The sequence below is a fragment of the Pelophylax lessonae genome (genome assembly GCF_965119305.1).
Source record: "Pelophylax lessonae genome assembly, chromosome: 4".
In the NCBI taxonomy this organism is placed as follows: domain Eukaryota; kingdom Metazoa; phylum Chordata; class Amphibia; order Anura; family Ranidae; genus Pelophylax; species Pelophylax lessonae.
This window is the reverse complement of record NC_138771.1, coordinates 41,432,493-41,445,675: the sequence shown is the minus strand read 5'-3', so window position 1 is coordinate 41,445,675 and position 13,183 is coordinate 41,432,493. Positions and strand designations below refer to the sequence as shown.

At 42.6% G+C, this 13,183-nt stretch overlaps 1 protein-coding gene across 1 annotated transcript in view; it reads left to right on the top strand.

Moving 5' to 3' along the window:
- The window catches only part of SLCO3A1 (solute carrier organic anion transporter family member 3A1), a 502,692-nt gene that overhangs the window by 424,608 nt on the left and 64,901 nt on the right, over positions 1 to 13,183 (top strand). The window contains exon 8 of the mRNA XM_082254687.1: positions 8,533 to 8,708. Within this exon, the coding sequence (XP_082110813.1) occupies positions 8,533 to 8,708 (176 nt within the window). The remainder of the gene's footprint in view (positions 1 to 8,532; positions 8,709 to 13,183) is intronic.

Sequence of the window (13,183 nt, the reverse complement as noted above, 5' to 3'; positions counted from 1 at the left end):
TTCTGGGTCATGCCCCAGGGACTATGAATCAGGCAAAAAAAAAAGTTCTTAAAAATTGTAGTTTTTGATATATATATGTATACCCCTAACCCAGAATCTGCATAGTGGGGTCACCCTGACATGCCAGAGTCAGTTCACCCTAAACTACACTATGGTCACCCTGACATGGCAGAGTCAGTTCACCCTAAACTATACTATGGTCACCCTGACATGGCAGAGTCAGTTCACCCTAAACTACACTACGGTAACCCTGACATGGCAGAGTCAGTTCACCCTGAACTACACTACGGTCACCCTGACATTGGCAGAGTCAGGTCACCCTAAACTACACTACGGTCACCCTGACACTTAAAGCTATCCCTACAAAAACTAGATTTTTGAATCTAACTATAGTGGTATATAGTACCCTAACTACACTGCATATCCCTTTCCTCACACTAATAATTGGAAAATGACACTGGAGCTTTGCAAGCAGCAGGAGAAACACAAATGCTTCTACTCTCTTCCACAGCCTCTGTATTACAGTGCTAGAGTTTTGGCGGGGCTATGTTATATACTCGGGGCGTATGGGGGGCGTATTAACTCCTGATTGACCTCTGGACCCCGTAGTCACTCCAATCACATTTTACTGATGTTTCTGGGCCAATCATGGGCTTTTAAAGCCCAGTTTCTGTCCCATTGCATTTTGGGCAGTTCTGGTGGCCGAATTCCGAACTTTTACTGCAAAAAGTTCGGAATTCGGCCAAATTTCGAATACCCAATGTTCGGGTCGAACCGATGGTCGACCCGTACCGTTCGATCATCCCTATTCAACAATATAAAAAAATGTGAAAAAAGTCCATAAATTCCAAATAAGTAATAATAGTGCTAAATAAGCCCCTTAGGGTAAATATTATAAAGTCCACGTGTAAAAACAAGTAATAGTGCTGTGATCAATTCATTCCAAAAGACACCTCCGTGATTATAAGGATCCACCACCAGATATACAAGCCTCTCACCTCAGTATCTGACCCAGGAGCCACCCAGGGTCAGAAACAGCAGTCCCCTGCAGGGGTGATATAAAGCCAGCAAAACGATATCTCAGGCGAGTCCAGGATCATGAAGCCCATAAAACCGGATGAATACGAGGACAGAAAACAAACACAATCTAGTGCTCTCTGTCTATAAATCAATCAGCAAACGTTTATTTGAAGAAAGGGGTACTCACATTACACTCAATGGAGTCAGGCAAGGCAAACAAACAAATCTCCAAGTGAGAGAGGAAAGGGAGTGATGTCCGCAGCACGGCTCCGCCCTCTGCTTTATCACAGATTTATTTTTGATATTTTTTTGCGCTGATAGATCTTTACACTTTTGGGCTTAAAGGTAAATAACCACATTGTTTACATATTATATTTTTCTTTTTGTTTTGTATCCTATACAATTGTAAGCATAGGTGAGGGACATATCTAAAGGGAGAAACAAGATCCCATGAACACAAAATTTATTTTTCTTATTAGTTACCCCGTATGTTTGTCTTCTTTTTTTTTTTTTTCAGAAGGAAGTGTAAAATCCCTATTTTTGTTTTTATTCTTGCAATGGTAAATGCTATGGTACGGATAGCTCATTTTAAACACAGCATTAACCCTAGAAAGCAATTTTCTGCTTCCCAAGTCTTCATCCTTTTGAGACAATTACAGACTGGGAACAAAATGCGTGCTGATTCATTAATAATTCTCTCATCTCCTATTCATTAAGAACAGGCTATTTGCCTGCATGGCACACACTTATTCCTCTCACTGTTAATGTGGATACAATTTACTGGCTCCTCATTACTAAGCTAAGAGAAAAATTGGAAGGTGAGTTGAATATTATTGTCAAGTGGCACAGGACTAAATTAGCACAACATTATCCAGGATTGTAATACTGGGGATAGTCTAGCAAATCCCCTGATGCACAAGCAAAGTAAGTGTTTTGTCTTTCATGGTGTCTGGGCTGAAAAAGAAAATACATTTTTCTGTACTCTATAGTAAGGCACTGCTAAAGGCAATCTATACTAGTCCCAACTTATCAGGGTTTACTGAAATGTCAAAGTAAAACTGGGAATAGATGGATCGAAATTTGGATGGTTCAACTAGGAATTTTGATCTATCTATGGGCATTCCCACTGGAGAAAAGTCGATCTAATGATTGACTTCCTTAAAATGAAATTTTTGGAAAATGTTCCCTTCATTCATTCATTCAGTGCAGATCAATGTATTCTGATTATGGAGGAGTCCTTGCTGTGAGAATGCAATAACACAGCGGGGAGGATTTCTCCATCCAACTTGCTTGTGTGGATGGGGGAATTCATACATTTTGGGTATGAATGGGGGTGACCAGCGTTATGGAGTGATGGAGACAAATGTATATAGGTGTAGAAGCTGCCAAGAACCAGCCCTTAAAAAATTAGGAGCCAACAATGTTTGGGAAAAAAGGAGAGGTTGGAAACGGCGCTACCTGGTATTATAGATGTGTCAAGATGCTACAAAGTGATCTTATTATAAGCTGTCTACGTGTCACTTCTGGTCTGCAGTCTGCCAGTCCCTTGGAGTGCGGAAGGCTCTGCAACATACTGCTGAATCAATCAGACTGAACCGTGAGTTTTTGCTACTTGCCTACTTGTTTGATTGTACTTACTTCACTATGGGGATCTTCTCTCTGTGTTTGAGCACCTAGATGGGACTTGTCGATCCGCAAGGATTCCAGGAACCCCGGCTCAGTAATCACAGTTTGGACCCCATCCACCCCTGTGTGGAATTACATCCACTCTCGTATCATTTACTGCCATTTAGGGTGGAAATTAAGGAGTGCTACATCTAGTGGACACTTTAGGAACAGGCACCTATGTTCCTTGATACTCACCTCCACATTGCACTTTATCACGGACATTAGTCCAGCACAATTATTTTTTGTATAGGGGGCCCGTCTCTCCCCCCTTTTTCTTCACTATACCATTTATTGGCACTTTTTTTTTTTTTCATTTTTTATCACTCAAGATTCTGGTGCACATCCTTGTTCTGATACATTCTGTTACACTTCCCAAAAAAATTTATATTTTTTTGCACTTAGTGATATTAGCTTTTCTCACACTTCAAGCATTTCTGGGGCGTATCACATTTAACCCCCTTTTTTTGTCTCTGCGATTTTGTTTCTGCGTTTTTGCACTCTGCACCTTATTATTATATATTGTCTCACCATTTACATGTTTTATAATAAGATCACTTTGTAGCATCTTGGCAAATCTATAATACCAGGTAGCGCCGTTTCCAACCTCTCCTTTTTTCCCAAACAATTCATACATTTTATTTTTTTTTTCTTTCATCCCACTGGCTAAAAAAAGAAAATGATCCATCACTAACCAGTATAATATCACAATAAAAATAAAGTATATACAGTATCTCACAGTGAGTAGACCCCTCACATTTTTGTAAATATTTTATTATATCTTTTCATGTGATAACACTGAAGAAATTACACTTTGCTACAATGTAAAGTAGTGAGTGCACAGCTTGTATAACAGTGTAAATTTGCTGTCCCCTCAAAATAACTCAACACACAGCCATTAATGTCTAAACTGCTGGCAACAAAAGTGAGTACACCCCTAAGTGAAAATGTACAAAATGGGCCCAAAGTGTCAATATTTTGTGTGGCCACCATTATTTTCCAGCACTGCCTTAACCCTCTTGGGCATGGAGTTCACCAGAGCTTTACAGGTTGCCACTGGAGTTCTCTTCCTCTCCTCCATGATGACATCATAGAGCTGGTGGATGTTAGAGACCTTGTGCTCCTACATCTTCCGTTTGAGGATGCCCCACAGATGCTCAATAGGGTTTAGGTCTGGAGACATGCTTGGCCAGTCCATCACCTTTACCCTCAGCTTCTTCAACAAGGCAGTGGTCATCTTGGAGGGTTGTTGTTTGGGGTCATTATCATGTTGAAATACTGCCCTGCATCCTAGTCTCCGATGGGGGGGGGGGGGGGGGGAATCATGCTCTGCTTCAGTATGTCACAGTACATGTTGGCATTTATGGTTTCCTCAATGAACTGTAGCTCCCCAGTGACACCATGTGACTAAATACGTTTATCTTGGTCCCATCAGACCACAGGATACAGTTCCAGTAAAACATGTCCTTAGTTTGCTTGTCTTCTGCAAACTATTTGGGGGTTTTTTTTGTGCATCATCTTTAGAAGAGGCTTCCTTCTGGGATGACAGCCATGCATACCCATTTGATGCAGTGTGGGGTATATGGTCTGAGCACTGACAGGCTGACACCCCCCCCCCACCCCTTCAACCTCTGCAGCAATGCTGGCAGCACTCATACATCTAGTTTCCAAAGACAACCTCTGGATATGAGGCTGAGCACGTGCACTCAACCTCTTTGGTCGACCATGGCGAGGCCTGTTCTGAGTGGAACCTGTTCTATTAAAGCACTGTATGGTCTTGGCCACCATGCTGCAGCTCAGTTTCAGGGACTTGGCAATCTTCCTATAGCCCAGGCCATCTTTATGTAGAGCAACAATTCTTTTTTTTTAGATCCTCAGAGAGTTCTTTGCCATGAGGTGCCATGTTGAACTTTCAGTGACCAGTATGAGAAAGTTACATAGTTACATATTTGCATAGTAGTTGAGGTTGAATAAAGAAGATAGTCCATCCAGTTCAACCTTTGTAGGTGTGTAGGTGTGTGTGGACGTAATCATTTCCCATACCCCTGAATGTTATGATCCTTGAGATGTACGTCTTTTAAAAGTAGCCATACTCCCCGCAGTTACTACCATTTGTGGTAGAGAGTTCCACAATCTTGTAGCCCTTACTGAGTGAGAGCAAAAACACCAAATTTAACACTCCTGCTCCCCATTCACACCAGAGACCTTTTAACACTAATGAGTCACATGACACTGGGGAAGGAAAAAGCTAATTGTGCCCAATTTGGACATTTTCACTTAGGGATGTACTTACTTTTGTTGCCAGCGGTTTAGACATTAATGGCTGTGTGTTGAGTTATTTTGATGAGACAGCAAATATACACTGTTCTTTCTACAAGCTGTACACTCACTACTTTACATTGCAGCAAAGTGTCATTTCTTTAGTGTTGTCACATAAAAAGATAGAATAAAATACTTACAAAAATGTGAGGGGTGTACTCACTTTTGTGAGATACAGTGTGTATAAAAGTGCATAAAGTGCAGAAAAGTCCTGTATAGTCCAAACAACAATCTCGCACACTGTATAGTCCTAAGGGGTCGATTTACTAAAACTGGAGAGTGCAAAATCTGGTGAAGCTTTGCCTTGAAACCAATCCACTTTCAGGTTTTATTGTCAGAGCCTAATTGAACAAGCTAAGGTTAGAAGTTAATTTGTTATCGGGCACAGTTGCACTGCATTTTGCACTCTCCAGTTTTAGTAAATCAACCCTAATGTGTCCAGTATATGATAGAGTGTTGCTAGCCCCATTACCCAGACATAGCATGTAATCATAAAATGGCTGAAAGCAGCATCATTTCATTAACTGCAGGCCCTGTAAGCTTTAGTGCTGTTCTAAAATATTAAAGTGTGCTAAATACTTTCACAGCATTAGGTAAATAGATACCTTTAGGCAAAAGCATTATGGATTCCCATCCAGGCTTGCCACTCTTAGCTTCCCTAGATTTGATAATGAGACACAAATACAAATACACAAATATTTTTCATCAGCCAGGAATTAATCGTTAGAAATGAAGTCTATATCTAAGGAGCATATTTTATATTTGCAGCAAAGGAGGTAAGATGGGCCTGAGCGAGTTAAAGTGTGTCTAAACCAAAGAACTAAAAAGTAATCAATTTCAGCTTATTAGCCCTTAGATGTGGTGGTTGCAGGTATGTTGTTCTATACATCTTGGAGAACTAACCACTTATCTTCTGTGGTTGTAGTCTGCCTCAAATCCTTCTGTCTTTTCATGTAATCCCAGACAGACTTAATGATGCTGAATATAGTTCTTAACTACTTGCCGACCGCCCAAGTAAATATACTGCGGCGGTCAGCCCCGGCCAGGCAAAGTGACGTATATATACGTCACTAGCCTGTCACCGGCTTGTGAGCCAATAGCGGGCGAGCGCCGCGGCTCATTCACCAAGCAGTCAGTGCGTGTGACCGGCGGACCCGATGTCCGCCGGTCACTCGCCGATCGTCGGCAGAGAGGGAGAAAGGCAGGCGGCTAATGTAAACAAGCCGCCTGTCATTCTCCCCTGTGTAAAAATGGAGATCAGATGGTTCTACTATGTAGAACCGTTGATCTCTGTTTTTACAATAGTAGACATGTCCCATCACAGTTAGAAACACGCCCCTAGGACACACTTAACCCCTCCCTCTCCAATACAGTTAACCCCTTCCCTGCCAGTGTCATTTTTACAGTAACAGTGCATATGTATAGCACTGATTACTGCAGTAATGTCACTGGTAACCCCAAAAGTGTCAAAAATGTCAGTCAAGGGTCCGATCTGTCCGCCGCAATGTCGCAGTACCGCAAAAAAAATCGCAGATCGCCGCCATTACTCGTTAAAAAAAAAACCACCAAAAATGACAAAAATCTTTCCCTTTGTTAGTAAACGCGATAACTTTTGCGCAAACCAATCAAAATACGCTTTTTGCGATTTTTTTTTTTTTTTACCAAACATATGTAGCATAAAACAAATTGGCTGAAAATGTTAAAAAATTTAGATTTTTACATTTTTTGGGGGGGAATTTCATATAAAAAATGTGAAAAATATTATTTTTGCAAAATTTACGCTCTTTTTTTGTTTATAGCGCATGATCAAAAAATCGCACAGGTGATCAAATACCACCAAAAGAAAGCTCTGTTTGTGGGGAAAAAAGGACAAATCAAATTCGTTTAGGTACAGCGTTGCACGACCGCGCAATTGTCCGTTAAAGTCACGCAGTAAAAGATCGCAAAAAAACCCCTGGTCAGGAAGGGGGTAAAATCTTCCAGGGCTTAAGTGGTTAATGATATTACCTGTATGTTTAGGGTTGTTGTCCTGCTGCAGAATACATTTGGGGGCAATCACACACCTCCCTGATGGTATGGCATGATGGATAAGTATCTACCTGTTTTTCTCAGCATTGAGGACATTGTTGATTGGGCAACGTTGAGGACCGTAGTCGCAGTGGTCAGCCAAGGAAACTTAATGCAGCAGATGAAAGCCACATCATGCTTACTTTCCATTGACATCAAATGATGTCCAGCAGTGCCTTCAGCACAGAACTGGCAGAAACCAGGGGGACCCAGGTACACCCATCTACTGTCAGGAGAAGTCTAGCCATAAGTGGTCTTCATGGAAGAATTGCAGCCAAAAATCCACACCTCTGACGTGGAAACAAGGCTAACTGACTCAACTATGCATAAAAACATAGGAAAAAGGGTGCAGAAAAATGGTAGCAGGTGCTCTAAACTAATGAGTCAAAATGTGAAATGTTTGGCTATAGCAGGAGGCAGTTTGTTGGAGAAGTTTAGATGGCGGTACAATAATGAGTGTCTGCAGGCAACAGTGAAGCATGGTGAAGGTTCCTTGCATTTCTAGGGCTAAGTTTCTGCAAATGGAGTTGGAGATTTGGTCAGGATCATTGGTGTCCTCAATGCTGAGAAATACAGGCAGATGCTTATTCATCATGCCATACCATCAGGGAGGCATGTGATTTTCCCTAAATTTATTCTGCAGCAGGACAATGACCCTAAACATACAGCCAATGTCATTAAGAACTATTGTCCGTGTATAAAAGAACAAGGAGTTCTGGAAGTGATGGCTTGGCCACCACAAAGCCCTGATTTCGACATCATTGGATCTGTCTGGGATTACATGAAGAAACAGAAGGACTTGAGGCAGCCTACATCCACAGAAGATCTGCGTTTAGTTCTCCAAGATGTTTGGAACAACCTACCCGACGAGGTCCTTCAAAAACTGTGTGCAAGAATTGATGCTGCTTTGAAGGCGAAGGGTGGTCACGCCAAATAGTGATTTGATTTGGATTTCTCTTCCCTTCATTTACTTTCTATTTTGTTATTTGATAAGAAATAAACTATTAACACTTCTATTTCTGAAAGCATTCTTTATTTACAGCATTTTTTCCTAACCTCTCTAAAACTTTTTGCACAGTACTGTATACACAGTATATATCTTACTCTATAGCAGTTTTATTACTTTTGTGGTATAAATTCAAATTCTGCTTCTCATTCACCATAGTGCTTGGCAACCATCATCTTTAGCCAGTGAATGTTGCGGTAATCTTAGGCTTTCACAAGTAGGTTTTGTTCTAAAATCTGGAAAAAAAACGCTTTAATAATCCTCTGTAAATGATGTTCTCAGTGAGAGTTTAAGCAAGGTGTGTATATAAATAAAACTTATGATAATCGGTAGATAACTGTGTACTGCTTAATTGCCATTTGGCAGTTCCACTTGATAACTTGCTTATAAATGGCACACTGGGAATAAAATAAAAATAAACTCTTGCATTACCTCTGATTTTTATTTTTATCTAGAATCTGTCTGGCTGTACGTGTGTCATGTCTGTCCCCATGGAGAACAGCACAGTGGTTCCTGGAAAATGTCCCAGCCCTGGATGCCAGGAGGCCTTTCTCACATTCCTGTGTGTGATGTGCGTTTGCAGCATGATTGGAGCCATGGCCCAAACTCCATCTGTCATCATTCTTATCAGGTGAGATGCTGGAGAATGCCCCATGGGCCCGTTGTATTAGGAGAGCTAGATGAAGCAATCCTATTAATGCTGCCACTGAAATAATTTAATGAATCCATTTTTTCTTGTGTAAAGTTAGGAATGCAGCAAGAAATCAAGATAAATAGTGCTGTACTTCAGCTTTTTTCAACATGGTATTTAAAGTGATTCTAACTTTCCTAAATAATCCACCTTTTGCAAAATAAATACATGAAACTATATTGCAAAAAGCAAAAATGTGCATATATTATCTGTTTGCATTTGCAAGTAGTTTGAACCATCTCTTAGGCTCCATGCACACAGGGCGTCATAAAAACGTGCTCCAAAGCTGTTTACTTGACGCTGGGAAACAGCAGCTGTAAAAACGTGCTTTCAGTAGCTTTTTCAATAAGCGTTATTGCACGTTTGGCCACAGTAGCTGTTAGCAGCGTTTTTTCTGCCTCCATTCAAAATCAATGGTTCCCTATGGGAGCCTATTGATTTGAATGGAAGTCGCACCGCAGGTCGGATCAGGGTGATCCTACTTGCGGCGCGACTTGCGCTGTGAGAATCTTGAGGGGGAACTCCACGCCAAAACGGGGAAAAAAACGGCGTGGGGTTCCCCCCCAGGTTCCAAACCAGGCCCTTCGGGTCTGGTATGGAATTTGAGGGTAGCCCCACGCCGAAAAAACGGCGTGGGGTCCCCCCCAAAATCCATACCAGACTATACCAGGAAAGGGGAGGAGCGAGCGGCCCCACCCCCCCTGGATCATACCAGGCCACACGCCCTCAACATCATGGGGGGGGTGGGTGCTTTGGGGCAGGGAGGGCTCTGCACCCCCCACCTCAAAGCACCTTGCCCCCATGTTGATGAGGACAAGGGCCTCATCCCCACAACCCTTGGCCGGTGGTTGTGGGGGTCTGCGGGAAGAGGGCTCATCGGAATCTGGAAGCCCCCTTTAACAAGGGGGCCCCCCAGATCCCGGACCCCCTACCTATGGGTATGGGGTACACTGTACCCCTACCCATTCACCCCATAAAAGGCAGTGTGTGTAAATAACGACAGGAGACGTTTTGGAAAGTTTATTAAAAATCTTCATCCCGTCTTCTCCCTCTCCAGTCTTCTGCTCTTTTGCTGTCCTCTCTTCTTGTCTTCTCCTCTCCGGTCTTCTGCTCTTTTGCTGTCTGGGGGTGTGGTCAGTATACGTTCTGGGTACAGAACACCTCCAGGTGGCCATATTGCATTGCATTTTCAGAAAATTACAACAGCTGCAGATTGCAAAAAGGAAAGGTCATTTTTAATAACATTCAGTTACAATATGATTTGTGTCGCAATTGTATATGCTATGTTGTTTTTTCTTTATTTGCAATTTTTTTTCCCCACAAAAGTGGAGTTACCCTTTAAGGCCCCTTTCACACATATGGTCCGATCAGATCCACCTGTGAGTTTTTCATGGGGGGACCTGATCGGATGCTCCATGCATCCCTATGGGGCAGCGGATGTCAGCGGAGACATCTCCGCTGACACCCGTTGCCATCCGATCCGATCCTGTCTGTCAAATCCGGACGGATCGAAACTCTATTTTCCATCCGTCTGGCGGATCAGATGGGATCAGATGAGAACGGACAGGCGGTCCGTTCTCATCCGATTCCCCCATAGAGGACAGCGGGGATCTGACGGAGCTATCATCCACCTGCTCAGTGGGGATCGGCAGATCGATCCCCCGCTGAGCAGAACAGAGTCCGTCGGCGGAACGGACAGGTATGAAAGGACCCTAACTCTTGTAGCCTGCCTCCATCCCTGCAACTGCTTCCATTAAGCCCCCTGTCTAAGGTCTTCCCGGCCACAGGTTAATAGCCCTGCCATGTGCAAGAGGACAGAGAAGATTTCCACAACCCAGGGCCGATGAGAGAAGAGGACAGTGCTGGAGCCTGCCTGAGCATTAAACCCTTACAGGGGTGACCCCGCTGCAAGGGGTTCCATTCTTGTGTTGGGTTTAATGCATTTTGTAAGCGTTTACAGTGAGGGAGCTGTACTGCTTGGTAAGCAGGACATTGTACGGAAAAAGGCTAATTAAAAAAAAAATAAATAAGATTCAGTTAGTACATTTATTTTTTTAGTGATTTTCGGTGGCCACATTGTAATACGGGGCTATTCTTTCTTCCATTATTTTGGGAAGCACATCCCTTTACAGTGTGAGTCTACTTAAAACATGTTCTTAATTGTGAAGCAAAGTTTGGTGCCATGCTGGGTTTTATCGCTGTCCATAATCCCATCTAAGAAATCTCCTACTGCCTCTGGACATACTGGGGTTGATTTCCTAAAGGAAAATAGACCGTGCACTTTGCAAAATGCAGTTGCTCCAAAGCTTAGTAAATGAGGTAAAGCTTCAAGAATTCCATATCACGTGCAAGGAAATTAACCAGTTCCGGACAGCCCACCGCATATATACTGCGGCAGGGTGGCCTGGCTGTGCAAAATCACGTACATGCACGTGATTTTGTGCAGGGGTTTTCGTGGGGGCGTGCGCACCGCCAGAGCGCCGCTTCTGCTGTGATTAGACACAACAGGAGCCAATCAGCGGGTATGGAGGCTGCAATGGCTGCTGGGACCCACCGATCGTTGGACGGAATGACAGAATGGTAGTCTCCCTATGTAAACAAGGCAAACCGCTGTTCTATCACAGAGGAAGACCGAGATCTTGTGTTTCAGTTTAGCTGAAACACAGATCTCTTTTTTCCCTTAGGAAATCCACTCCCCCTACAGGTAGAAAGCACTCCTATGGAGTACACTTAACCTCTTGATCACCCTTAGTGTTAACCCCTTCCCTGCCAGTGTAATTTATACAGTAACCATGTATATTTTTTGCACTGATCACTGTATTGGTGTATTGGGTCCCCAAAAAGAGTCCATGTCAGATTTGTCCGCTGCAATGTCGCAGTCCCGCTAAAAATTGCTGATCGCCGCCAATACAAGAAAAAACAATAAAGTCCATAAATGTATCCCATAGTTTTTAGACACTATAACTTTTGCACAAACCAATCCATATAAGCTTATTAGGATTTTTGTTACCTATAATATGTAGCAGATTTCATATTGGCCTCGTTGATCAAAAAATTAGATTTAAAAAAAAAAAATTATTGGGGATTTTTTAGCAGAAAGTAAAAATTTTTTTTTTTTTTTTCTTTCATAAGTGTGGTTCTTTTTTTGTTTATAGTGCAAAAAAAAGAAAAATGCAGAGGTGATCAAAGTAAAATACATTGATTTTATTTTCGGTACAGCATTGCACGACTGCACAATTGTCAGTTAAATCAACGCAGTGCCTTATCGCAAACAATGGCCTGGTAATTAAGGGGTAAAACCTTCTGGAGCCGAAGTGGTTAAAAAAAACTGATTTTTTACTTGCACATAATTGGAGGATGTTAGGCAGCAGAGCTTCTGCTCATGTACTAAAATCTGGAGCAATTACACTTACAGAGTGCAACAGCACTTTGCAAAGTGCACAGTCTTTTTACCTTTAGTAAATCAACCCCACGCCCACGGTATTTGGAGGTGATCCTTTGATCCACTTGTAGATTATTCACAGAGAATTCACAAGGAGGCTGCTGAGAACATAATGTTATTGTCATTGGCCCCCTTTTAGTTTTTTTATAGGAATATGTAAAGCAGGGTTCTCAGCCAGGGTTCCTCCTGAGGTTGCTAGGGGGGCTCCTTGAACAATGAGCAGTTTATACCTCTCAGATAAATTCCCACTGACACCATTGATCTTGTTAGCTATCTGTAAGGGAGGAATTCTTCCCAATGACCACAAGTGTAAGGAGCATTCTTACCGCTGACCATCACACTAATGTATCATGAGTTGTAGATGTAGTCCTTTTTAGTAGGGGTTTCCGAGACTGGAAAGTTATTTTAAGGGTTCCTCTGCGTTGAAAAGGTTGAGAATGGCTAATGTAGAGAATGCACTTAAAGCGGAACCTCAACCAAAAGGGGAAGTTCCGCTTGTTTGCATCCTCTTCCCCCTTCACTGCCACATTTGGCACTTTTTGGGGGAAGCGGGTACCTGGTTTTGACAGGTATCCGCTCCCACTTCTGTTCAGATGTGGGGCAATCTGAACTGGACTCCACCCCCCCCCCCCTCCTTCCCCCTCAATCTTCTTGGACACATCATAGGTCCCAGATGACTACAGGACCATTCACAAGGTGCAGACAACTGGCTATTTCCCTTACTTGAGATGTCAATGCCTGCACCCAAAACCGATTGAAGAATTGACTCTTGTGATAACATCGCTGCATCCCTGGACAGGTAAGTGTCCTTATATTCAAGGTCAGCAGCTAAAGTATTTGTAGCTGCTGACTTTTGAGCCTGGAGCGCCTCTTTAAATGAGCATATGCAAGAGATTCAGCTGACAACAGATGAACCTGGAAAAGGTTTCACTTTACCTCCCTCTAAAGACACGCACACACACACACATTGTCT